The sequence below is a fragment of the Pelobates fuscus genome, chromosome 5, assembly GCF_036172605.1.
Source record: "Pelobates fuscus isolate aPelFus1 chromosome 5, aPelFus1.pri, whole genome shotgun sequence".
NCBI lineage: Eukaryota > Metazoa > Chordata > Amphibia > Anura > Pelobatidae > Pelobates > Pelobates fuscus.
This window is the reverse complement of record NC_086321.1, coordinates 292703888-292730646: the sequence shown is the minus strand read 5'-3', so window position 1 is coordinate 292730646 and position 26759 is coordinate 292703888. Positions and strand designations below refer to the sequence as shown.

Sequence of the window (26759 nt, the reverse complement as noted above, 5' to 3'; positions counted from 1 at the left end):
TCTTCTCCTGCTCCTCACGTCTCCTCTCTTGCTTCCACTCATTTACCTCCTTGTTTTTTTTTTCTCCATTTTTTCTTACACCTCCTTCTGTCTCCTCCTTCTGTATACTTTCCAACTCACCCAGAGTTTTTTTCTTCTCGACTCAGTTCGCTCTGCCTTTCTGGATTTCCTCAGGGGCTCTGCTGGAATACATTCTCAGGAAGATTCCAGTCTGGAAACTTTCTATGAATTGATGACTGTGCTAAAACTGTATTAGTTTCTTTGTACAACATCTGCCTGCATTTGTGTGAAAAGTGCTTTGGGCAGTGGTCCGACATTTTTCAGAAGTTGGGCTACTTAACTTCGTTTACAGGATTGGCCAGGAAGATGTTGCCAAATGTTAGCTGGGAACTCATGCTCTTATGTAAGATGTCATGGAACTGTCGAATGGTGTTTTATATTTCTCTGTGGTCTTGTGTCATTAAACATTTATTGAGCTAAAGTGTCTCATTCTAAAATTTATTTTAGAGAGCCGATGTATGATGCAGTATGATGACCAATCAACATGCCTTACCATTATCCCATATAAACAACGGAATGTTTCTAGCATATAAGCAATATAATCGGAATCAGGGATTGGGTGAGATTATAGCCACTTAATGGTTGCTGCACATATCACTGGAGCATCAGAGCTTAAACAGAGGAAGGGGTACTTTACTGGGAGGGCAAAAAAACTCCTACATGCATTACATACATGTGGATTCCTGTGAGACATGGTTGAATACATTTTTGGTAAAAAGGACATGTGCACAGTATTTGAAATGTCTTAGTATTTGTCTCATCATACCCTTTAAGCCATTCCATCTCAACCTGCAAACTGTTGGGTTGGACCTCAGGTGTCCCAGGTTGTGCGTGCTTTATTCCAGGGAGGCTCTGAAGATAATGGATCAGACTTTTTAATGTGGATAATGATGCCTGTTAAAAATGAAAATGGGACACAAAATAATAAATAAAGCACAAGTTGATAATTTGGCATCTGCAGCAAATGTTTTATTTTTAGAAAATATACAAACAAAATATACAAACATCTTTTTATTAGATGTGAAAGTAGCATTAAAATGCCGTATATGAAAAATAACCACAAGAAGATGTCTGAGCCATGGCAAGGTAGCTGATTCACATGAGCCATCACAATAGAAAAGTAATTATATATATAATAAAGGGAGTGGTGGGTGGACTGAACCAGGCAGTCTAAGCCCAGGGAGGTCTGTGTATTTATAGGCCGGTTACCCTCTCCCACAACTACAGGCTTCACCTAATGGCTCAGCCTTCTCATTTGTGGTCGTATACAATAAGCCGAGTTATAGTAATGGTGGTGTAAGTCGGTTGTGGTGTGCCGGAACCGGTGTTTGGGTAGGCCTGTAAAAGAGGGCAAAAGAGGTAATAGTTAAACACTGAATACGTGTTGACATTACATAACCAATACTTGAATGCATGTCTCACTTCCCACTCAGGTTGAGGGATATATATGGCATATGCAGATGACTCTACATCCATTAGATAATATGCACTGGGATATTACTAGAGGTAGTAGGAGTCGTGCATATTCTTTTAGAATGACCTGAAAATGTTAATGGTTGTATTCGGGTAACTTTAAGTGTTGTGAGGTAGTTAAAGCTTGAGGTGGCAAAAAATATGTGAACGCTGCCATGGAATAGAATGAGTATGGCTTGATGATTTGATATGCGGAAGTGGATTTATTGAAAATGGCTAAAGCCCAGCGCATGAACAGGTGGCATTGGCAGAGAGTGTTGCGTGTGCCAGCAATTAAACCCTGGAATGTAGGGGTTTGTTGGCCGTTGTGGGGAGAGTTCAGAAGTATACAAAAATGTGTGATCGAGTCACCTCATCAGTTGCTATGTTGTGACATCCTGGTATGGGTATGTGAACAAAGTAGAGTTTCTGTGATGCTGCCAGCCAGATCTCTTCCTAATCAACCTAATTATTGCTAGTGAGGGGGACTGACCGGTAATAATTCCCATGCTGCTGATTTACTAAAAGAGGGTAGGTTTCGCTATGGGAAATGTGTCATGGACCCAGTTAACTATGAAATTGTCTGTAATCCAGTGTCGGCAGCTGTATTAGTCCAGAAATGAGGGAGAATGGTGGAGTGAACATGGTTTCCCTGTTCTGGTGGGATAGAAAGTATAGCAACATGAACAGGACTGCGCAATCATGTTTCGAATGTAACAGTGCTATTGTCGACAGGTAACCCAGGAAGCATGTTGAGAAGATGGAAAATGAATGAGCTCCCTTGTGTAAGGTGCATGGTAACTTTCAGAGGACCATGGAGAGACTGCAGATCCATATGGGAAACAGGCATCATTGCCCAGAATGGATTTTCCCTTTCCCTGATATGCTGTACTTATTGTGCGTCGAGGCTGAACTGCAATGAAATCAAGTCTATTGTATTTCCAGAAATTAAAATTGATGTAGGGACCAAAGGTTGATCGAGACAGCGGAGTTCCAAAGGATGTACCAGATACAAAAGACACATCTGCTTTAGGGTATGGCAATCGGTTCCATAATCGTTACACTCATGTAGGTAATGTATTACTGAGGGACAGTACTGACGTACAAGAAGAGTCTACAAAGAGATTATGCAACTATATTGAACAGTTTGGGCATCTCTCTGCTCCAAACGTAAGGCGGGTGGCAAAGTAGAATGTTCACTTCACTAAATATCATGCAAATGCCACTGGTACCGATTCACTGGGAGCAACTTGAAAATGAGGAATATGGCATTTTCCTAGTCAGGCTGCTTCTGTGGCCCTTAAGATAGGCCAAATACCATGGCCTAATGCTGGGAACTTTCAAGAACGAGTAGCCGATAATAAAATTGAGCAGATATTATTGGGATTCCCATTGATTAGGCTAATATGTCAGAAGGGCCCCAGCAAGAAACCAATACTTAATTCTGCCACTAATAGTAATTACGTTGAATGAGTCTTAACTAAAGGTTAGGACAAACCCCAATACCTGATCGAAGTATAATGACGCTTGTGCAGAAACCTACGGTGAAACCTGTCATTAGAAGCTCAACTAGAGGAGGGCAAGTGTGAGTATTGAGCGAGACACCTCTTAGTGACAAAAGGCGAGCACGAATACGGAACAGTCAGATTTTACAGTCTGTGTTCCCTAGCTCTGAACTACTGACAAGTCTCGTAGTTATGTCCTTCCAAAGGACAGGGGAGCTTACTGTACATGTAATAACATTAGACGAGAAAACGTGCAGGATAGCAACCGGCGGTGTAACACTGAGGGGATGGAAGTAAGGAGCATGACGTAGGGTACTGCATGCGAGGGTAAGACGTCCAAAGTCAGGAGATTCTAAACGTCACTAGTGTCAAAAGTTGTTTATAAGGATGGAAGCCATCATGGCCTACATCCAGGGCCGTCTTTAACAAGGGGCAAAAGGGGCAGCTGCCCAGGGCCCAGTTATTCCTGGGGGGCCCAAAGCAGCTTCCCCTTGAGCCTGCAACAATTTAATCAGGGACCTGTGGCCCTTTAAAATTCCCCCGGACAGGGCCCCTTTCATTTTGTTCTACCGGCCTGCTGGGTGGAAGTGAGTTCAGGACAGGTCACTTCCTCCCAACTAAAAAAGTGCTGTGTGGGTAGGAGGAGAAGCCAGCACATGCAGAGCAGGAGAGGAGCTGAGGAAGCCTGGAGCCTCAGACTCCCATCAGCCTAGGTCAGCCAGCTCCCACTGGACTCCAGTGAAGCCACCTTTCTGCAACAAAAGTAAGTAAACAGTGGCTAAAATATGTAAATTGTAATTTGCTTATGTATGTACCTGTTTATATGAGTTTGTACATATATGTGTGTGTGTGTGTCTATGTTTGTGTAGCTGTATGTCTGTGTACTTTTGTATCAATGTTTACTTGTGTGTCTGTGTATCTGTATGAATGTGTACTTGTGTATCAGAGTGTATGTGTGCCTGTGTGTCAGAGTGTATGTGTACCTGTATGTCAGAGTGTATGTGTATATGTACCTGTGTGTCTGTGTACTTGTGTGTTAACATGTACATGTGTGTCTGTGTAAGTGCACCTGTTTGTGTATGTCTGCCTGTGTGTCTGTGTACATGTGTGTCTGTGTGTATGTTTACCTGTGTCAATGTGTGCCTGTTTGTGTATGTTTACCTGTGTGTCTGTGTATGTTTACCTGTGTGTCTGTGTATGGGTACCTGTGTGTCTGTGTATGTGTACCTGTGTGTGAAAGTGTATGTGAACCTGTGTGTCAGAGTGTATGTGTACCTGTTGTCTGTGTACTTGTGTTAGTGTGTATGTGTACCTGTGCATATGTGTATCTGTGTGTTTGTGTGCATGTTTCTGAGTGTGCATAACTGTGTGTGTGGCAGTGCATACACCCGTGCATTCCAATGCCAACACTGCACTTGCATTCCAACATTAACACTACACACAAATACACCCCTGTCACCCACCCACACACACACAGTCACTACCCCCACACACTGTCAGCCCCTACACACTGTCGCCCCAAAACACATACTGTCCCCCTCCCTCACACACTGTCACCTCCTTCACTCTGCTAAACTCACATTAACTCCTCCAATCCTGTCTCACTCACTCATGCCACACTCACCTCCTATCGCTCTGCCAAACTCACCCTATCACATTTACCCATCTATTTGTGTCATATTCATCCCCCCAACCATGCCACACTCACTCTGTCACATAAAGCTCCCCTAATTGTATCAAGCTCACCTTCCCTCACCCTGTCACACTCCCTCCTCCAACCATACCACGTTCAGAGGTTGAAGGGGTGGGGGGTCAGCCTGTTAGTGCTCTGACCATATTCCGTACACTGCATCGAATTGGTCTGTATGGCTGTTGTCCCAGAAGGAAGCCTCTTCTAAAGATGATGCCCAAGAAAGCCCGTAAACAGTTTGCTGAAGACAAGCAGACTAAGGACATGGATTACTGGAACCATGTCCTGTGGTCCGATGAGACCAAGATAAACTTATTTGGTTCAGATGGTGTCAAGCATGTGTGGTGGCAACCAGGTGAGGAGTACAAAGACAAGTATGTCTTGCCTACAGTCAAGCATGGTGGTGAAGGTGTCATGGTTTAGGCATGCATGAGCACTGCCGGCACTAGGGAGTTACAGTTCATTGAGGGAACCATGAATGCCAACATGTACTGTGACATACTGAAGCAGAGCATGATCCCCTTCCTTTGGAGACTGGGCTGCAGGGCAGTATTCCAACATGATAACGACCACAAACACACCTCCAAGACCACTTCCTTGCTAAAGAAGCTGAAGGTAAAGGTGATGGACTGGCCAAGCATGTCTCCAGACCTAAACCCTATTGAGCATTTGTGGAGTATCCTCAAACGGAAGGTTGGGAAGCGCAAGGTCTCTAACATCCCCCAGCTCCATGATGTTGTCATGCAGCAGTGGAAGAGGACTCCAGTGGCAACCTGTGAAGCTCTGGTGAACTCCATGCCCATGAGGGTTAGGGCAGTGCTGGAAAATAATGGTGGCCACACAAAATATTGACAATTTGGGCCCAATTTGGACATTTCCACTTAGAGGTGTACTCACTTTTTTGTTGCCAATGGTTTAGAGATTAATGGCTGTGTGTTGAGTTATTTTGAGGGGACAGCAAATTTACACTGTTATACAAGCTGTACCTTACTACTTTACATTGTAGGAGTGTCATTTCTTCAGTGTTGTCACCTGAAAAGTTATAATAAAATATTTACAAAAATGTGAGGGGTGCGCTTACTTTTGTGAGATACTGTATATATATATATATATATCCAGACTGTAGTGGTAGTTCACACTGTGGCCCTTAGTAACACTAACACAGTTTTGATCATACGTAGCCAAGTGGAATGTAGCTCTAACTCCTAAGGGACAGTAAACTAAGTGTGCTCCAGATACCAGACCTGGATGGAAAAGATGATACCAACAATCCAATCCAGCATTTTATATGCTATGTGGGAACTGCTCTTGGTCAATATTTGTATAAATCAGAACACATAAATCTCTTCTACAACCTGATTCAGCATTTGCATCTTCCTTACTTTATCAGATGGTTGTGGGTCACTTAACGATGAGTACTGATCACACAAAGCATCGCCCCCAGGAATGGTTGGTGATTGAAGGGAATTTTCATTGTCTTCCAAAATGTCCTGTAAGGAATTTACCTTGTGCAAAATATAGATGAGATTCAGTAGTATTTATATTGGCAGGATTACGACAGAAATACAGAAGGCAGAATATCAAATCCAGATATATTCTGATGAAACGGTTTCTTTTTATTTTTAGAAGTTTATTTTATTGTTTTAAGCAAACCAGGTAGATACAAGGGTGTCAGGGTTACAATCATCCCAGACTGTATTAACTCCTTTCAAACTAAGACGTTCAATGCCATCCTGTAGGACGGCATGGAATGCCCTGCAGATTTGGTGTGAGCAGAGTTAAATCCCTACTCACAACAGGATACCTGGGTCTCCCCTCTGTCTGCTAGGGCCATTTTTAGTGGCCACAGACTTCTAATGAGCTACATGTAGCATTGCAAGTCAGTCGCTATAACAACTCTTTAAACAAACATTTACATGCCTATATAGTGATCGTGGTGTGAGCAGTGTTAAATCTTCACTCAGCTGGGGTCATTTTTAGTGGACCCAGGGCAGACAAGTGGGCTCTAAGCAGTGCTGGATTTTGAGTTGACAAAGGTGACAAAGGTTGACAAAGGTTGTCATAATTCTCCTGGATGAGAAATATTTGTGTGGATTGAGTTTGTAGTTCCAACTGTCCAATCAGAATCTTCATGGGTACTCTGTCTCTATTCCAGTTCATTCAAGTCATTAGATAAGATAATAGTGAGTATATCAGAAATAGGATACTGTATTTCATCTAATTTTCATTAAATTTGGGCCATAGAGATGGTTTAGAAAGTTTAAATCCCAATGTGCATGGGGGAGGGAGAGTGAGAGTGACAGCTGAAGATTTTCACAAAGGCGTAGAAGTAGGAATGTTCACATTATGAATTTTGAGTGATGGCTTAAGGTTACATTTATGTGATTTAAATTATAAATGTGGAAGCTTTGGTTTAACTGCTGACCGACTTGTTAACTGTTTACTAACATGATCGAGAGCCTTCCATAAAAAGACAGATGGATTTTAACAGCCACTAGAGCTTTGCAGGATAAACATAAACCAACAATCTTCCTCATATCTGAATACTATGCTTCTATTCACACGTCGGATTAGGAGATTCTTTATCAAGTGTCAAAGTAATTGAACTTGCCGAATACTAAAATGATGGAAATCCTATGTTATTTACAAAAAATCTTCTACAACTACAAGAACATATCTAACAAATATAGTTTTACCTTTCTTTGCAGGTTTTTCTTTTCATCAATGAAGTCACGGAGAGTGACTTTTGACCTGTCCAGCTCAACATCTGTAACCATGAGTTTGAACCTCAGGGCAGTGTTTTGCTCCCGAAGCCGAGAAATCTCAGACTGAATTGATTTCTGGTCCCATTCCTGCAATAAAAGAGGAGTTTCATAAAAAAAAACAAAAAAAAAACAGAACCATATTTGTCTCTTCCCCATTGAGATGTTCTCCAATCTGTCTAATTCAAGAGCATTTAAGCTGAAGACAAATATTTTTTTTTTAAGGAACGTTAGGGGTAATACACTGAGGGAAGTCAATAATGTATCAGACACATATGAATCTATGTAAATAAGATGGCCAGTATTTTCCTATTGATACCGGAGAAACTGACGGAAGCCAAACACAGAGAGATGGACACAGGTTTCTTCAGGAAGGAAGAGATTCTTTATTTGATTCACCGAACGGGACTCAGAGGGACTAATGTCACCAAAATACAACATCCGGTATTCTCGCACATGCTCCGTTCACTACTGATTGTATCTTTGCCACGTGCAACCAACTGACCGATACACCAGTATATGCACGTACACATGCCACGTGGTAATCTCGGCCTACTAAATTTATTTTTACCGAGATTCCACCACACTATAACTCACAACAGAGCAGACTAGATCAGTGTTAGTCAACCTTCGGCACTTCAGATATTATGGACTACGTTCCCCTTTTTACTCTTACAGCCATAATGTTGGCAAAGCATCAGCAAAGATGAAGTCCACAACACCTGGGGTGCCAAAGGTTGCCTACCCCTAGACTAGATGAGCAGGATACGATATGTATGGAAACTCCTAGTAAGTGAAAATCACGTAAAGTAATTAAAAATTTTACCACAATTTTAGCAATTACCTGTTTCAGTTCCGGCATGACAGAAGTGGGTAAGATGGTACTGCAGACTGTTGAGTGCAGCATTGGTGGTATATGGTCTTCCATAGGTCCAACTGCAGAAGTACTCCTCCTGGAAAATGTCCACATTTCCAGAGAAGAGATCACCTCCATGAGTTGTAGGAATAATTCACTCTGACACCCTAGGAAAGAATTACATTAATGAACAAAAAGCAAATGCATGCAGGCTGGATGAGAGTGTAGTGTTAAATTCATGTTAAAATGGATTTTCACCTAGCAACAGGTAATGGTTTAAGTTGGGTTGGGTGCAAGCCTCCTTAGAATTTGCTGAATGTCTTAAATTTTAAATGTTTCTGTTGGTGATCAATTGCAAGGACGTTTTTTTTTATTCTACTAAATGTACTCGTTACGTAATTAAAAAAAAAATCAACTCATTTTAATGAAGCATGTCATCTATTCTTTTTCTGTATGTTAACTATGTATATCCCATTAAATTTCACAAAAAAGCTTATTATCTGTGCTGAAAAAATTAAGGATGAAACGTTTGGATTTGTAAAGTTAAAGGGAAAGCAATTAATATTATGAAGTAAGATAGAGCTGTTGTAAAGTTAAGCCGTATGAATCAAACTACTACAGACCTATGTTGGCGGGGGTGCGGTCTCAAGGGCACATATGTTCACATGTGGTGGGAATGCCCAATAGCACAAGTCTTTTGGCGGCGAATTGCGCAGTTATTGCGAGACATATTCGAGAGAGAGGTTAAGCTAGACCCATGGGTGTTCTTGCTAGCTACATCTATGGAAAACTGGACAAAAGCGGAACAGACCCTATTGCATAAGGTGAACCTAGCCGCTAGGAGAGCTTTGGCACAGGTGTGGCTGCGGAGCGAGGCTCCGGAAATTGCTGTGGTAATCCGGAAGATTAAAGATAATTATCTCATGGATGACCTCACGTCCCGGGTTAGAGGCACGACGAAAAAATTAGAAAAAGTTTGGGGCCCTTGGATGGCCAGCGCAGCAAGTGCTTGATGCACACAAAAAAGAGACCTCCCAGGATGGGATTTAATCACTAGGATACGGGCTGCCCTGACTTCCCCCGCACCTCCCTCCTCCACCCCTTTCCTAATTCTCTCACTTACTGAATCCCTTCTTACCCCTCTTACTTCTCTTTTACTATCTTTCTTTTTTTACCGTGAGAAATACTCACAATTGTTGCAACAAAACCATACAATATGTCACTAACTTGCATTTCGAAAGGATATGGACCTGTGCTCACAGGAACAAACGGATAGCGATTTATAAGTGATTAAGAAACAGATTTATAGGATCCGCACATTAATGCATGGGAAAAGATGGGGCATGTCCTATCGACCAAATAAATGCCTGTATGGTATTCTGTAGCTTCTTCATGTTTTATCTGATTTTCCTTTTATGTTATAAGTTAAAAAATACCAGGGAGAACAGGGAATCAGCGTTGTACTGTATGTTATACACATTCCAGGATACATTGATGCAGTAAAAATGTGCTAGATGTGTCAATCTAATGCTCTTAAAGGTTTACTGGGGATATATTATGTTTTCAATGTAATGTTCTACCTTGGAATAAATAAAGAATAAAAAAAAAGATAGAGCTGTTGTGATATTGAAGATGTGCTAGGTTGAGACCCCCAAATGTATTACATAGATTTATATTTAAAGGACCACTCGTTTTCCTGGCTCTATAGGGTCTTTGGGTCCCCCTGCCCTTAGGGTCCCATTCCCGCCGGGCTGAAGGGGGAGGAAGGGGTAAATCACTTACCTTTCTCCAGCGCTGGGGACTCTCCTCCCTTTTCCGACGTCATCCGCAGAGCGCGCGCATTCAATCAGTACATAGGAAAGCATTTCTCAATGCTTTTCTATGGGCGTTGGCGTCTTCTCACCAGTGGTGTATTCTGGTTTTGTGCTGCCCTAGGCAGGACAAAATTCAGGCGCCCCCCTCCCGCGCCACCCCACCCAACCCAACCCTTCCCCCCGCCCCGCATTCTAAATACACACACATTCACTGACAGATACGCATACACTAGCTAACAGAAACACACACACTAACAGACACACTCACACTTAGTAACAGACAAACACACTCACTCACTAGCAGACACACACACTCACTAACATACACACACACTCACAGGCAAACACACACACAGTCAGATACACACAGTCAGACACACACACAGACTAACAGACACTCTCACTGACACAGACACTCTCACAGACACAGACACTCTCACAGACACAGACACTCTCACAGACACAGACACTCTCACAGACACAGACACTCTCACAGACACAGACGCCATCACAGACACAGACGCCATCACAGACACAGACACTCTCACAGACACTCACACTCTCGCAGACTCACTCTCACAGACACACTCTCGCAGACTCACTCTCACAGACACAGACACTCACTCTCACAGACACTCACTCTCACAGACTCACTCTCACTCTCACAGACTCACTCTCACTTTCACAGACTCACTCTCACTCTCACAGAATTACTCACAGACTCACTCTCACAGAATTACTCTCACAGACTCACTCTCACTTTCACAGACTCACTCTCACTAACACAGACTCACTCTCACAGACACACTCTCACAGACACACACACTCACCCACATTAACATTTTTTATTTATTTATTTAAACACCCCCCCCCAGCCTCCTTACCTTTGGGAATGCTGGGGGGGTCCTCTGCAGAGGTGTGTTTCCCTGGTGGTCCAGTGGCTGCTGGGCGGCGCGGACGGCGAGGGAGCACTTCCTCTGAGCTCTCTGCTCAGCTCCCTCGCGCGCCGCCTGCAGAGTGAGGCTGGAAGGCGGAGCCGGAATATGACGTCATATTCCGGCTCCCAGCCTCACTCTGCGGGCGGCGCGCGAGGGAGCTGAGCAGAGAGCTCAGAGGAAGTGCTCCCTCGCCGTCCGCGCCGCCCAGCAGCCACTGGACCACCAGGGAAACACACCTCTGGAAGTGCTCCCTCGCCGGCCGCGCCGCCCGACCGCCCAGCATGCCGGTTAGCCGCGAGGCTAACAAGGCATTTGCCCTGGGCATTTGGGGGCGGCGTTTTTTGCCGCCCCCTGGAAAATGCCGCCCAAGGCAAATGCCTTGTTTGCCTCGCGGCTAATACGCCCCTGCTTCTCACTGTGAAAATCACAGTGAGAAGCACGGAAGCGCCTCTAGCGGCTGTCAATGAGACAGCCACAAGAGGCCGGATTAACCTGAATGTAAACATAGCAGTTTCTCTGAAATTGCTATGTTTACAGCTGCAGGATTAACCCTAGATGGACCTGGCACCCAGACCACTTCATTGAGCTGAAGTGGTCTGGGTGCTTATAGTGGTCTTTTAAACAGGGTCAGATTTACATCACAGGAGCCTGTAGGCACAAAATTCTAAGGTGCCCCTGCTCCCCAACTTCAAGATAAGGCAGATAAAGTGTAATGAATGTATTAACTGTACAGGGCAGGCCTAAATAACATCTAACAAATATTCATATTTGACAAATGCAACATGTATAAATGTATGTGCATATTTCTGGTATGCTTGTAATATATTGTATTTGAATTTCAGTATAGTGAGTGTATGCAGCTGTGTAAATGCATGCCGGGTAAAATAAATGTAGAAGTGGTTATCGTAGGAGTTTAAGGTTTGAAAGGGGTTAATGAAGGGGTCACATCCTGGGGTAAAAAGTGTGGGAACTCACCCAAGATCCACCCCCACCCAAAGGCATTTTCACCTGTGCACATCTTAACCCGCCTTTTGTTTCTTATCCCTTTTTTTTTAAATGTCTTACCCCCTTTAGTGTATCTTATCCCCTATTTTCTCCAGTGTGTCTTACACCCAGGGCCGGATTAACATAGGGGCTAATGGAGCTGCAGCTCCAGGCCCAGGCCCATGGAATAGGCCCACACACTACTCTTAGGGATTCCACCTGGCTTTTATTTTATTGGCACAGCAAGTATTTGAGGCTGCCTGGCTGGTTCCAATATTGCAGTGATATTGGCAATACAAATGCTGGTATTTTTCTCAGTATAAATAAGAGATTATTATGCAATACCAGCACTGGCCAGTAGGGGTCGATATGTGTGGAGACAGGCAGGGATAGGAAGTTCCAGCATATCCCTCCCTGCCTATCTATACTCACTGATCTGCATGGGTGCAGCTACAGAGAGTCCAGACAGCAACTCCCACCCTGCAGAGACAGCCTACAGCTCAGGGAAGTAAGGGATGGGGGAAAGGCTGCAAGGAGACATACACTGAGACACTGGGAGACATTATGGCAGACACTGAGACACTAAGGGACATTAGGAGACATTATGACACAGACACATGGGGACACAGTGTCCCCATGTCTCCCGGCCAGTGTCCCTGGTGTCTCAGTGCCCCCTAGTCTCCCAGTGACCCCTAGTCTCCCAGTGTCTCAATGTCCCCATGTCTCCAAGCTAGTGTCCCTAGTGACTGTGGCCCTGGTGTCTCAGTGTCCCCATGTCTCCCAGTGCCCCCATGTCTCAATGTCCCCATGTCCCCCAGCCAGTGTCTATAGTGTCTGTGTCCCCATGTCTTCAAGTGTCCCCTATTTTCCCAGTGTCCCCATGTGTCCCAGCCAGTGTCCCCTAGTCTCCCAGTGTCACTGGTGTCTCTGTGTCCCTAGGTCTCCCCGTGCCCCCAGGTCTCCCCATCTTCCTAGTGTCCTAGTGACACATACATGGGAACATAGACACATGGGAATACTGGAGGACACAGGGAGACATGGGGCATTGAGACACTGTGATACATAGGGACACTGTGATACATAGGGTTACTGGGAGACCTGGGGACACGACACTAGGGGACACTGGGAGACATGGGGCACTGAGACACTGATACATAGGAACACTGAGACCTGGAGTAATCGACACATGGGGGCACTGGAAGACATGGGGGTACTGGGAGGAATCCATCTATACAGCAGAATCAACATAAGTAGTTTTCTGGTGATTTTACAACATTTTCTCTTATGTCACTCCTTGTGATTTACATCATGTGATGTCACCCATACATATTTAATTATGCAAATTAGTAAGGCCGGTATGTTTTTCCAAGAAAGGTGGCAACCCTAACTACTTTTCACATACTCTTACTTAAGTATGGAAACTTAAGAGGGATGTATGGGAACACAACTTGTGTGGACTGGCTGACAATGAATAAAGTTAAAGGGACACTATAGTCACAAGAATAACTACAGCTTATTGAATTTGTTCTGGTTAGGCTTTTTGCTGTAAACACTGTATTTCCAGAGAAAATTCAGTCTTTACAGGCTTTTTGCTGTAATCACTGTATTTCCAGAGAAAATTCAGTCTTTACATTACAGCCTAGTGATAACTTCACTGGCCACTCCTTAGATGGCTGTTAGAGATCCTTCCTGGGTCATGGCTGCCAAAAATGCATCCAAACATTTAGTGTCTCCTCCCTCTGCATGCAAACACTGAACTTTCCTCATAGAGATTAATTTAGTCAATTTATCTCTATGAGGAGATGCTGATTGGCCAGGGCTGTGTTTGAATCATGCTGGCTCTGCCCCTGATCTGCCTTTTCTTGTCAGTCTCAGGCCACCACTTCTAATGATGTCAGCAGACTGCTTGTTTTTCTGAGTCTAACACAATGCAGAGTTACAGCTTCAGGCTTGAATACAGTAAGATTTCTAGTATATTTATAGAGGCATGAGGGGCCCAGGGGGGTTAGGTAGTTGTGCTAACACTATAGGGTCAGGAATTCATGTTTGTGTTCCTGACCCTATAGTGATCCTTTAAGGTAATGCTGACTTTGGCCTCTCTAACACTGTGGCATGTTCCCTTTCTTCTACACTCACTACATACAGCTTTTCTCTGACCCAGACTATATACCAGGAGCGTCTGCCTGCTAGTAAGAAGGTAAGGAGACAAGTGGACCAGCGAGTGCTAGGGGACAGTCCTTAGAAAGCGTTGAGCAAGCGCATCATTAGATGCATTTATGCCAAGCTCAGGGTGCTGTCTGCATAGTATGTCCTTAGTTGGCCAGCTGCATGATTGGCAGGCAGGCTGACATGCATTCATGCCAGGCTGGCCTAATTCTTTGGGCAGACATGTCCTCTTTTTGGCAATGTTCGCCCCCTTTTGGCAGGTTACGTGATTTGTGTCAGTGGCACACCCTTTTATCGTGCCTTGACTTCCTGCTTGACTGGACACTGCTGTTAGGGGTTATGGATTTACTTGAAAGATAAAAACATACATTAGAGGGAGATTAGCATAGGGTATGTGTTTTCTTATAGCTGCTGTTTTCTTTCTCTCCAGCAGTATCTCCATCAGATACATGACGCTTGGGAGTGTTTTAGTGTTTTTGGTCGATATGATTCTGTAATTAGGCCCGTCATAATTGTCAGCACCAGGCCCACTGGGCTGTTAATCTGGCCCTGCTTACACCTCCCTTATGTATCTCTTACAACCCCACTTTGTGTGTCTTACTCCACCCAGCCCCTTTGTGTGTCTCCTTCTCTCCCAGACCCTTTGTGTCTTTTACTCTTACCAGCTCCTTTGTGTGTTTCTCTTTCACCACCAGCCCGTCTATCTCCCCCCAGCCCCTCTGTGTCTCTTTTTCCTCTTCTCCAGTACCTCAGTGTCTCTTTCACCCCCAGCCCCTTTGTATTTCCACCCCAGGCCCTATGTGTCGCTTTCTTTCCCAGCCCCTCTGTGAACTTTCTCACCCCAGGCCCATTTGTGTGTCTTTCTCCCTCCTCATGTCCCTCTATGTATCTTTCTCCCCACTCAGGCCCCCCTGTGTGCCCCTCTCCCCTCCATGTCCCTTAGTGTTCCTCTCTCCTACCCCGTATTCACCTTAATGTTCCTCAACCTTCTCTTTTAGTGGTCCCCCCTACCCCAGTGTTCTTTTTCCCTTTTCTCCCATGTACCTTAGTGCCCCCCTTAACGTTCCTCTCCCCTCCCTGTTTTTTAGTGTTCTTCACCCCCTCCTCTGTCCCATAGTGTTCTTTCCCGTTCCCCCCTCTCCCCTGTCTCATAGTGTTCTTCTCCCCATCTCCCCTCCCCTGTCCCATAGTGTTCTTTCCCTCCCCTGTCCCACAGTGTTCTCCCCCCCACTGTCCTATAGTATTCTCCCCCCCCTCCCCTGTCCCATAGTGTTCTCCCCGCTCCCCTTCTCATTGTGTTCCTTACCACCCCATAGTGTTCTTCCACCCCCCGTGTCATTGTGTTTCATACCAGTCCCCCTCCCCATCCCATAGTGTTCTTTACCACCCTCCCTCCTCTGTCCCATAGTGTTCCTTACCACACCCCCCGTCCCATAGTGTTCTCCCCCCCCTCCCCTGTCCCATAGTGTTCTTCCACCCCTCCATCCCAAAGTGTTCTCCTTACCACCCGCCCTCCCCCTGTCCCATAGTGTTCTTCCTTACCACCCCCCTCCCCCTATCCCATAGGGTGCTTCCATCCCCCCGTCCCATAGTGTTCTCCTTACCACCCACCTCCCACTGTCCAATAGTGTTCTCCTTACCAACCCCACTCCCCCGTCCCATAGTGTTCTTCCTAACCATCCACCCTCCCCCTGTCCCAAAGTGTTCTTCCTTACCACCCCCAACCCCATCCCTTAGTGCCCCTCTCCTCCCCTCCCCCTCCAACCCCCCCCGGTCCCTACCTCTCTTTGTAGCGTGGTCGAGCGGAACAAGAGATTACTTTTCCTGTACCCGGCCAGACTGACATAAAGTGCTTTCTCAGTGAGTTCCTGGACCCCAGTGCGCACTGCTCTGCTCTGCCATGCTACACAGAGTGACTGGCAGGAGGGAGCGCTGTGTGCCCACCTCCTGACGGTCACTCTGATCTAGGGCCCCCTGGGCCGGTTGTGCCGCCTTATGGTCATGCCGGCCCTACCTGCAGGACTACTAACTGGAACGGCGTTCCTGCTGTGGAAAAAGTGCAGGGACACTGTTCCCATGCGTTCCTGCAGGACTCGAGCCCTAGGTTAATGTCAGAGATAGATAACATAGGGTGTTTAGTGTTAAAAAGATTGACAGCTTGAGAGGGGTTATAGTTGTAGTATAAAGGCTGTTTAGGATTATTGAGTTTTGGATTAGAGTTGGTTTAAAGCAGCACTGTCAACCCGCTGAAAAATTAGTGTTTTATAAAGATAAAATCTTTATGAAACACACATTTTTACTGTTTTAGAATTTCACTGAAATTCCAATCCAGTCAAGAGATATACAAAGACAAATTAGGGGCTACTTTGCCTCTGTATATTTCCTATGTCTGACACTTGTAGACTCTGGGCGGAGCTACCACCGTTTAGTAGTGCTAATCCCCACATCCATCACCAGTGACGGTTGCAGGGAATTTGATCTGTCTATAGAAGAGCGCGCAGTCTCAATGATTTACTCTTGCACTATGTCATATTTACTAATTGACTCTTTGATTTGTATTGCACTTTCTATTACCATTTACTCTTTTAAACCTTAATATTTTAGGAAATACAAAATAAACTTTCACTATAAAAATCTTTCACTAAAAAAAACTTTTAAATCTGCAATAAAATTTCAATTCTCCACCTGAACCCACTTCTGAGTGTAATCATTTCTAAACCTAGCTTTTTTTTTTAATTTGTGTTTTCTCTTCTGTAGTGAAAGTTTATATCTTTTTCATAAAATATTAATGACCAGGGCCGGCCTTAGACCTTTAGGCACTCTGTGCAAAAAATCTTTACAGTGCCCTCCTTTGCCACATCCAATACCTCCCACCATTTAAATTCTCTTACTATTATTAACCTCAAAACAGGGAGATTAGAAGTGATGAAAAAACTGTTTTACTCACGAGTATTAAACTTATAAGTACAATATAAGTATCTATATTAAATAAAATGTAAGCCTTTTATCGTTTCTGATTGATTAAATACCCACCACTAAAGGCTTATTGGGAGACGGTAAATATCAGATTGAAGGTTTCCCATTGCCCATAGAATAACACAGGATCCGCTGGCCTGCCTTCTTCCCACAGTACCTTCTTCCCACAATCTGCCATCTTTTCACCAGGTAAATGGCACACACTACCCGGCCATCCACACGATTAAAAAGAAAACGTGATTCATTGGACCAGGTAACCTTCTTCCATTGCACCATGTTACAGCTCTGATGTTCATGTCCCCATTGAAGGCGCTTTCGGCAGTGGACATGGGTCATCATAGGCTCTCTGACTGATTTGCAGCTCATCAAAATGTGATGCACTGTTGCTGCTACAGTAGTTCTTCTGTGTGATCAGAACAGATGGGATAGATAGCCTTCACTCAATGAGCCTTGATCGCCCATGAACCTAATGTTGGTTCACTGGTTGTTCTTCCTTGCACCACTTTTGGTAGGTACCAACCACTGCATAACAGAAACACCCCACAAGACTTGCCGTTTTGGAGATGCTCTTACCCAGTTGCCTAGCCATCACTATTTGACCCTTGTCTAAATCACTCAGATCTTTCGCTTGCCCATTTCCCCTGCTTCCAAGACATCAACCAGCAGGTGGAATCTCTAATCAAAATAAAGTGGGGGGAATTTTAATAAAATTAATGGTTGAGTTACTAGAACCAGTTATTATAGTGTTACTAACCAGTACACAGAATTACTAAGTCTCCTAATTTATCAATCTCCCAAAATCTTAAAAGTAATTAGTGCCTAAACCATCACTTGCAAAATCTGGGTCTACAAACAGCCCGCAACCTTGATCAGCACCAATGGTGACTAGTGAAGTTTTTAGATGGTGGGGTGCTGTCAAGGTCACCAGCGTGTTCCTTTTGTGTTGTTCCTGGGTTCATGCTGTCTGAATCTCTAGTTCTGGACATTTGCACCTGTTCCTGGTTCCCTGATGATTGGCTGAGAGTCCCTATTTAAACCCCGCAAGGCTGGTTCTCGTTGTCAAATCGTGTTTGCTGTTCGGTTTCACTGCTATTCAGCTGACTCCTGGTTTTGATCCCCTGCTTGTCTACCGTTGATATTTTTACTGTTTTTTATATACTGTTAATAAAAGATTTTGGTCATTTTTACGTTGGAACCATCATCTTTTACTATTACCTGGCTTTTATATATATTTTATACTGTATACTTCTTTTATTATTTTTACTCCTTGGATAACATACTCCAAAGAATCCTAGGTGGGGATTATACCACCTACGCTGTTACATAGAGCAGTTAGTCTGCCCTATATATTGTGAGTATATTTTATTATTTTATCTTATCACTTAAGATTTTATTGAGAGCACTATCGCTGTTTTATCTTCTCTCCGAGCTACTGATATTCGTGTCAAGATCACTCATCCCATATCCTACAAGCGGGGATTATACCGCTGCACGCCTAACAAACTAGAGCTAGCTGAAGCTCTATCGAATGTGAGTGTATCTATTATATTTTATATCTTTTATCGCATGTGTGGTACATACTGCACCATTATTGTTTCCATTTTTATTTCCAACTTGGTTACCTGTTACCACATAGAAGAGGACACTTGCCGTATATCCTGTAAGCGTGGATAATACCGCTGCAAGCCATTCACTCCAGAGCTGGATTAAGCTCTGTCAACTGTAAGTAAGAACTCTTCTATTTGTACAAAATTGGATTATCCTCTATGCCACTGACATCTTCTGGATATCGTATAAAGTAGAACTTTGGACACAACGATATAGATCGTATTGGACTTAATATCATTATCTGTTGTACACAGTGGCGCAGACCCATCCCCCATTCTTTTACTTTGTCTATCTATCTCCAGGGACATTAGAGGGAGTCCTTGTTTGGGACTGCTGCCTTCCTGATTAGCGCTGACTCTACTCCTTGTTTTTGTCGTCTACCGTTTTCGCCTGATTGCCGCCTGTCCTGACTTCTGATTCTGTTTCTGACTACTCTTCTGGATATCCCTTGTCTGCACTGCATTCCAGGAAGCACTGGTTATTTCAGCCCCAGTGCACTGTGTCACAGCCTGTGTCGAATTGCAAATGGTGCTTTAACATTGCGTGCCGGACTCCCACTCCAGGTAAGATCCTTGACAGGTGCAAGGCTCCACCCATGTAAATTGATCCTGCTCTATCTCCATAAACCTTACCCCTAATCTCTTGGAATTTGCCTACTATGGGGACACGGTCAGCCAACGTATGTTAATGAAGCAGTTTTGGTGTTTAGATCACGCCCCTACAGTCTCATTGCTGAATACACTGCCATTTAGGGGTTAAGTCATTTGTATTTCTGTTTTTTTCCTCCCTATCCTCCTCCCCATGCAGTTTCCGAGTGCACGCATGTACTCTGAGCTTGTTAAATCCTCCGATCACAGGATATAGAGAAGACTTTGGTTGGATGTCTGTATGGCCCCTTTGATGTCAGATGGGGGTGTGCCAGAGCTGGATTAAGGTGAGTATAAACCTAATTTTATTAAAGGACACAGAGGCTCATTAGGCTTATCACTTTCTTTTATTCCTCAGCAGTAAAAAAAGGATATTAAGATACTTATAGAAAAGAAAAACAAAACAAATACCCTCAGAGGGTTAACCATCACATCATAACATCTTGGCCAATGAGAGCAGTCCACATTGCATATACTCCCATGTGACCCTAATCCACCCTCGTTCTTTGCTGCTGCCTCACTTAAGTAACACTGATTTTTTTGCTTTGTCATACTGTTTCTGTCTTTGTATTGTTTGGTTGTTTTATTAATGGTATTTCAGTTCTATCTGTGTGTTTTGGTTTTCTTCTACTTGAAACAGGCCTATTTTCTTTTTTTTTTTCAATTTGAAGAAGTTTTTATTATTACTTTGCCATATCAATCAATTTGTCGGCGCCTGCTCGCCAGGCTACAGAAAGAAAAAGGGGGAGAATGCAGGTACAGTGTTTACATATTAGGGTGTTGCACACGCTTAACCCCTTCAGGACCGGCCTGTTTTTGCGATGTTTGTACGTTAAGGACCAGAGCAGTTTTAACACTTTTGTGGTGTTTGTGTTTAGCTGTAATTTTCCGCTCTCTCATTTACGGTTCCCATACAAGTTATATATTGTTTTTTTCAGGACAAAAGGGGCTTTCTTTACATACCATTATTTGTATTATGTCCAATATTGTATTTAAAAATAATAATAAAATATGGTGAAAAATTAAAAAAAAAAACATGTTTTTGGACTTTTACTTGAAAAATCTTTTACTTATCTACAAAAGCTAATGAAAAAAACTGCTAAATAGATTCAAAATTTTGTCCCGAGTTTAAAAACACCCAGTGTTTACATGCTTTATTGCTTTTTTTTGCAAGTTATAGGCCTATAAATACAAGTAGGAAATTGCTGTTTCAATATATATATATTTTAAATGTATCAATAGTGACCTTGTAACACCGTTATCTGTCATAAATCCCTGAAACACACCTAACATGTACATATTTTTTTTAAAGTAGACAACCCAGGGTATTCAAAATTGGGTATGTCCAGTTTTTTTTAGTAGCCACTTAGTCACAAACACTGGCCAAAGTTAGCATTTATATTTGTTTGTGTGTTAAAAATGCAAGAAACGCTAACTTTGGCCGGTGTTTGTGACTAAGTGGCTACTAAAAAAGGCTGAACATACCCCATTTGCAATACCTTGGGTTGTCTTCTTTTGCAAATGGTATGCCATCATGGGGCTAATTCTCATTCCTTGGCTACCATACGCTCTCAAAGGCAACCTAACCAATCCGACAAATTTCAATAAAAAAAAAAGTAAAATCAAGCCTTATATTTGACCCTGTAACTTTCACAAACACTATAAAACCTCTACATGTGGGGTACTGTTATACTCAGGAGACTTCGCTGAACACAAATATTAGTGTATCAGAACAGTAAAATGTATCACAGCAATAATATCCTCAGTGAAAGTGCTGTTTGTGTGTGAAAAATGCAAAAAACTTCACTTTCACTGACAATATCATCGCTGTGATATGTTTTACTGTTTTGAAACACTAATATTTGTGTTCAGCGAAGTCTCCCGAGTAAAACAGTACCCCCATGTACAGGTTTTAGGGTGTCATAGAAAGTTACAGGGTTAAACACAGTGCTAGCAAATTAAATTATCTGGACTTTCGGCCTGGGTTGGCAGGCAGGTCCCTCAAATTGCAATCATTAAAATTACTTAATTAGGTAAAAATATTACATAAATACACATGTAGAATTTTAATATATATACATATTTATATATTTGACGTCTACGTGTATATTTATGAAATTATTTATGTAATTATGTATATGGACATATGTATATTTCGTATTGTTTTTATTTATTTATTTATACATAGATATATATATCATTACATTCTAAGTATATTTTGATATAAATATATATTTATATATATATATCAAAATACTGTTAGAATAAAATTGCATATATAAATATTTTTTTATAATTATTAAAAATTATTTTTATTTTTTGTTATTTATTTTTATTAACATATTATTTGTATTTTATAATAATATATATATACCATATATATAGCAATTATATATATTGTATATATTCGTGTGTAATTTAAATATAAGTGTATTTTTATATTAATATACGTATATATAAATATAAAAATACACTTAATATGACATTATATATATGATACATATACATATATTATATATAGATATAATACATGTATATATATCATATATATATATACACATATTATTATTATTTTTTTACACTGATTTTACACTGTTTTTTTTTAACTTTATTTTTTTGATTTTTCACTTGCAGGGAGACTGCCTGTCAGCACAGACAGTCCCCCTGCAGGCAGATACACAGACACCTATTGCGGTCATGTGATCGAGTGATCACATGGCCGCAGGGTCCTGATCTGCCGAGGGGGGACTGCCCGGGCAGACAGGCAACCCCCCTGGACCGGGTGGAGCACTGATCGCCGCCGTGGGACCGACGGCGATCAGGTAAGTAGCCCCAGACCGTTATGACGGTTCAGGACCGTCAGCGGTCCAAACGCATGTTTTACCGCTGACGGTCCTGAACCGTCAGCGGTCCTGAAAGGGTTAACATCCATAAATCATTGTACAGTTCACCATAAGCATAACCTTCATATACATAACTACATCTACAACCTAACCTTCTCCCATCGTTGTCTGGTAGGGAGCTCGTGCGACCCCCATGTTTGGTTAGCCTGACCTTTCCTCCTTTTGTTACTTATTTCCTTTGGCTGTGGTGTTTCTGACTCCTAGTTGTTATTGTGACCCGCCTATTTGTGCCCTATCTGCGCTGTTAGTTGTTCGTTATATGTTCTTTAGATCCTCGTTACGTCCTCCCGCTTCTCCACCCCCTGTGTCACCACCTGCCTCTCGTTCTCTAAATTTCTCCCACCTCTCCCCGGCTAGGCTCGTGTGTTTTCTCTGAGTGAGATGTTTGTCGGCCATGAATTCATATTTCCAATTCAGGGCGATCTGCATATGCAGATTTCCCATTGTGGGTATCGACATGGATTTCCAGGCTCTGGCTATAAGTATCACTGACGAGATTAGCAGGTGGAACAGCATCTGCTCCTCAATTCTGCTTAGGGATGAGGGGAACATGAAAAGGATACCCTGCTCCACCTGTATGGTCCATGCCCTACCGAACAGCCTTTGTACCATGGCTTGGGCCCCTTCCCAGAATGGTCTTAGGGCGCCGCATGACCACCATATGTGGGTCATCGACCCCCCTTGTTTACCACATCTCCAGCATACATTGGGTGTGCCCGGGAACACTCGTGCTAACCGCTCCGGGACAAGGTACCACCTGTATTGGAGTTTTCGGATGATTTCCAGGTGTGTGGAGCACAGTGTGTTGCCCTTGTGTATGCTGTAGGCCCTAGACCATTGTTCCCTTGTGAACGCACGCCCCAGTTCCTTGTGCCATGCCTCTTGGTGTGTCTCACTCCCTTTTGCTTCGTTGTTATGTAGTGCGTTGTATATGCGTGAGAGTATTCTCGTGGGGGGTTTGGGAGTCATGCATATGTATTCTATTTCTCGGTCCTGGGGGTTTGCTGCAGGTTGCGTGTGAGTTCCCGTGAGGAAGGATTTTAGTTGCAAATATTGAAATATGGCTCTGGGTGGTAATTGGTATTCAGCCTGAAGAGCCGGAAAGGGCATTAACTCCCCTGCTTGGAACAGGTGGTCAATTGTGGTACAACCTCCCTCCGTCCATGGTGTAGAGTCAAAGGTCGGTATGCCAGCCGCTAGGATAGAAATCGAGGCGTTCCTGGGGATTGCCTCTGGGGTCCCTCCCTTTCCTCTGACCTCGTCCCATATTTTCAGTGTTAGGGTCGTGGTGGGGAGGGGGTCTATGTGTGGTGGGCGTAGGTGTTTGGGGAGCCAAAACAGATTGCGTAAGTTTTGTTTTCCCGCCCAATGTGCTTCCAGACGGGTCCATTGCGGAGCGTCCCCATCAGCTGCGGCTACTTTGACTGCCATTAGTTGTGCCGCTTTGTAGTACGCGTGTAAGTTGGGTACCCCTAGGCACCCGGTACGAACGGGCTGTTGAAGGAGTGCCATTGCTACCCTGGGTCTCTTTTTTTCCCAGATGTATTTTGCCAATAAGCTTTGCATGGACCTGAGGAAGGATGTTGGCAAGGGTATCGGTAGGGTGCGCAGGAGGTATTGGAATTTAGGGAGTAGCATCATTTTTAGGGCTGCTATTCTGCCTATCCAGGAGAGACATTTACCCTCCCATCCCTCTATAGTTAGCATGAGTTGTCTTTGGAGTGCAACATAGTTGATCGTGAACTGTTTGGCTAGGTGGACCGGGATTTTGATTCCCAGGAACGTGATATGATCGGTTCTCCAGTCGAAGGGAAAGGCTGAGGTGAGTCTGGCTAGGCTATCTTTGGGGATCCCAATTCCCATGGCTTGGGTCTTGGTTACATTAAGCTTGTAATAGGAATGCTTCCCATATTCCGTTATGGTGTCTACTAAATTAGGAAGTGAGATGTGGGGTTGGGTTAAAGTCAACATGATGTCGTCAGCGAACAGGTTCGCTTTATATTCTCTGCCTCCCACTCGCACTCCATGGATCGAGGGGTGCTGTCTTATGGCTGCCGCCAAGGGCTCCAAGGCCATGACGTATAGTAGTGGAGATAATGGGCATCCTTGGCGGGAGCCATTGGAGATGCTGAAGGTGTCTGATACGAACCCTGCATTGAGGACCTGGGCTGAGGGATTATGGTATAAGGCTCTGACCGCCGAGATGAAGCCCTCTGGAGTCCCGAACTTAGTGAGGACCGCTTCCAGGAACTCCCATCCCAGCCGGTCAAAGGCTTTTTCGGCGTCCAGCGCTACCGCCACGGCTTCCTTTCCTATGCGCTGTGCACTGTAGATAACATCTAGCACTTTCCTGGTGTTGTCCCCCCCTTGGCGACCTTTTATGAAGCCCACCTGATCCGTGTGGATCACTTGTGGTAATATATTTATTATGTATATATGTGGGCGTATATTTTGGCATAGAGTTTAGCATCTGTGTTCAGTAGGGAGATGGGCCGGAAATTTTGAGGGCATGTGGGGGTTTTCCCTGGTTTCGGGAGTGTGATGATGTGTGCTAACAGTGTTTCTGTGGGCAGTTGTTGTCGTTTTGTGGCCTCATTGAATGCCCTTGTGAGGTACGGTGTGAGTGTGGACTTAAAGATCCTGTAGTAGCAGTTGGCGAAGCCGTCCGGGCCTGGGGCCTTGCCTGTCGGCAGTTGCTGGATCGCCTCCGCCACCTCCTCGTCAGTAATGTCTTTGGAGAGCGTTTGTTGTTGGCTGGATGTGAATGTGGGTAGGTGGATCCCGTGTAGATATTATTGCATAGCTAGTGTCTCTGGTTGGTGTGTACGGGCATCTTCTGCTAGGTTGTATAACGATGTATAGTACCTCGCAAAAACATTGCTTATGTCTTTCGGGGCCGTGACTTTGTGGCCTGCCTCATTATGGAGGAATGCTATCTTTTGCTTGTTTTGGAGTGTCTTGAGGCGTTGGGCTACCAGTTTCCCCACTTTGTTTCCCTGAGTGTAATGAGTTGCTTTGAGTTTATGGAGGTATTGGCCAGTTTTTTCCAATGCCTGTTTGTGTATGTCCTGCGTGATTTGCATGATACAGCGTTTAGTTTCTTGGGACGGGGCTGTTTGGTTTAGGGCCGTGAGGTCCAGCAGTTCTTTTTGCCAGTTTCGTAGTTGGGTTTCTGCTCTTCGTTTCAGATATGCTGCTCTTTGGATCAGCAACCCTCTGGCCACTGCCTTATGGGCTTGCCAGACTGTATTGTGTGACATGTTATCTATGGAATTGGTCGTGAAGTCGTTTTGGAGTTCTAGTTTTATCGTGTTGCAGAACTGGGGGTTCGTGAGTAGGGAGTCGTTGAGCCTTCATGGGCTCCTGTGGGTCGACTCATAGAGGTCGGTTTATTATTATTTATTTATTTATTAAAAATTCTTAAGAAACGCAGTCTTGTTACCCATAGGGTCTCGATGCGCATACCAGCAATAAAAACAGATAAAACAATATCCAGCAAACAACAGCATTAAAATCAAGTGCATTTAAACCAGGGTTAAAATTTTCATGTAATCCCGTACGCCTGAGCAAATAAGACTGTTTTTAAGCTCCGGCGGAACTTCAGTAGATCATTCTCAAGTCTTAATGTCAGGGGCAGGGAGTTCCAAAGTTGCGCTCCCTGAACATCACTCGTCCTCCCTCCGCACTTTTTCTTTTTGAAATTTGGAATCTTCAATAAGTCCAAATCAGCCGATCTCAAGGATCGACTGGGAGCATAGCGTGTGAATTTATCCTTCAGATAGTCTGATCCCATGCCATGGATAGCCTTGTATACCAAACAACCAGTTTTAAACAGAACCCGTTCACCAACGGGCAGCCAGTCGGTTAAGGTCACCACCACTGGGGCGTGGTCAGACCAAGTGATCTGTTCTATAGTGCAGCTCCGAACCTGGGTCAGTTGTTGCCCTTTCATCAGTATCCCGTCGATCCTAGAATATGTATTGTGTACTGTGGAGAAAAACGTGTATCCTCTTTCCCCTATGTGTGTAGCCCTCCATACATCATAATAGTGATGGTTAAGTATCAGTTTCTGGAGTGCCCTGCTTTGTCTTTTTTTTTTTTTAAATTTGCATTTTATTTGCTTTTGCACATAAATCTTACAACGTGACCAATATATGGGTAGAGTAAAGTATAATAAAATATAAACATTTGCAATGCTGGGTATGGGTCCTTGTCACATATAGTCAAACAACAATTACATGTTAAGGATATATGATACTAGGTTAAATTATGTTAAATTATGCTAGTTTAACTTGTAATGTCTAGGGTTAGAGTAAAGTGTCTCTAGATTTGAGTTGTGTCCTCGGTCTCTCGTCTTTGATAGTAGGCTTGTTTTGCCGTCCTCGTAGTGTAAGTTTG

The 26759-nt window shown here is 43.7% G+C and overlaps 1 protein-coding gene across 2 annotated transcripts in view; it reads right to left on the bottom strand.

Moving 5' to 3' along the window:
• LOC134611511 (colorectal mutant cancer protein-like) overlaps positions 1–26759 on the bottom strand; it is a 159472-nt gene that overhangs the window by 86833 nt on the left and 45880 nt on the right. For both annotated transcript variants that reach the window (XM_063455447.1, XM_063455446.1), the window contains exons 2-5: positions 8314–8492; positions 7404–7559; positions 6090–6212; positions 827–954 (exon numbers count right to left, since the gene is read on the bottom strand). In XM_063455447.1, the coding sequence (XP_063311517.1) occupies positions 827–954; positions 6090–6212; positions 7404–7559; positions 8314–8492 (586 nt within the window). The remainder of the gene's footprint in view (positions 1–826; positions 955–6089; positions 6213–7403; positions 7560–8313; positions 8493–26759) is intronic.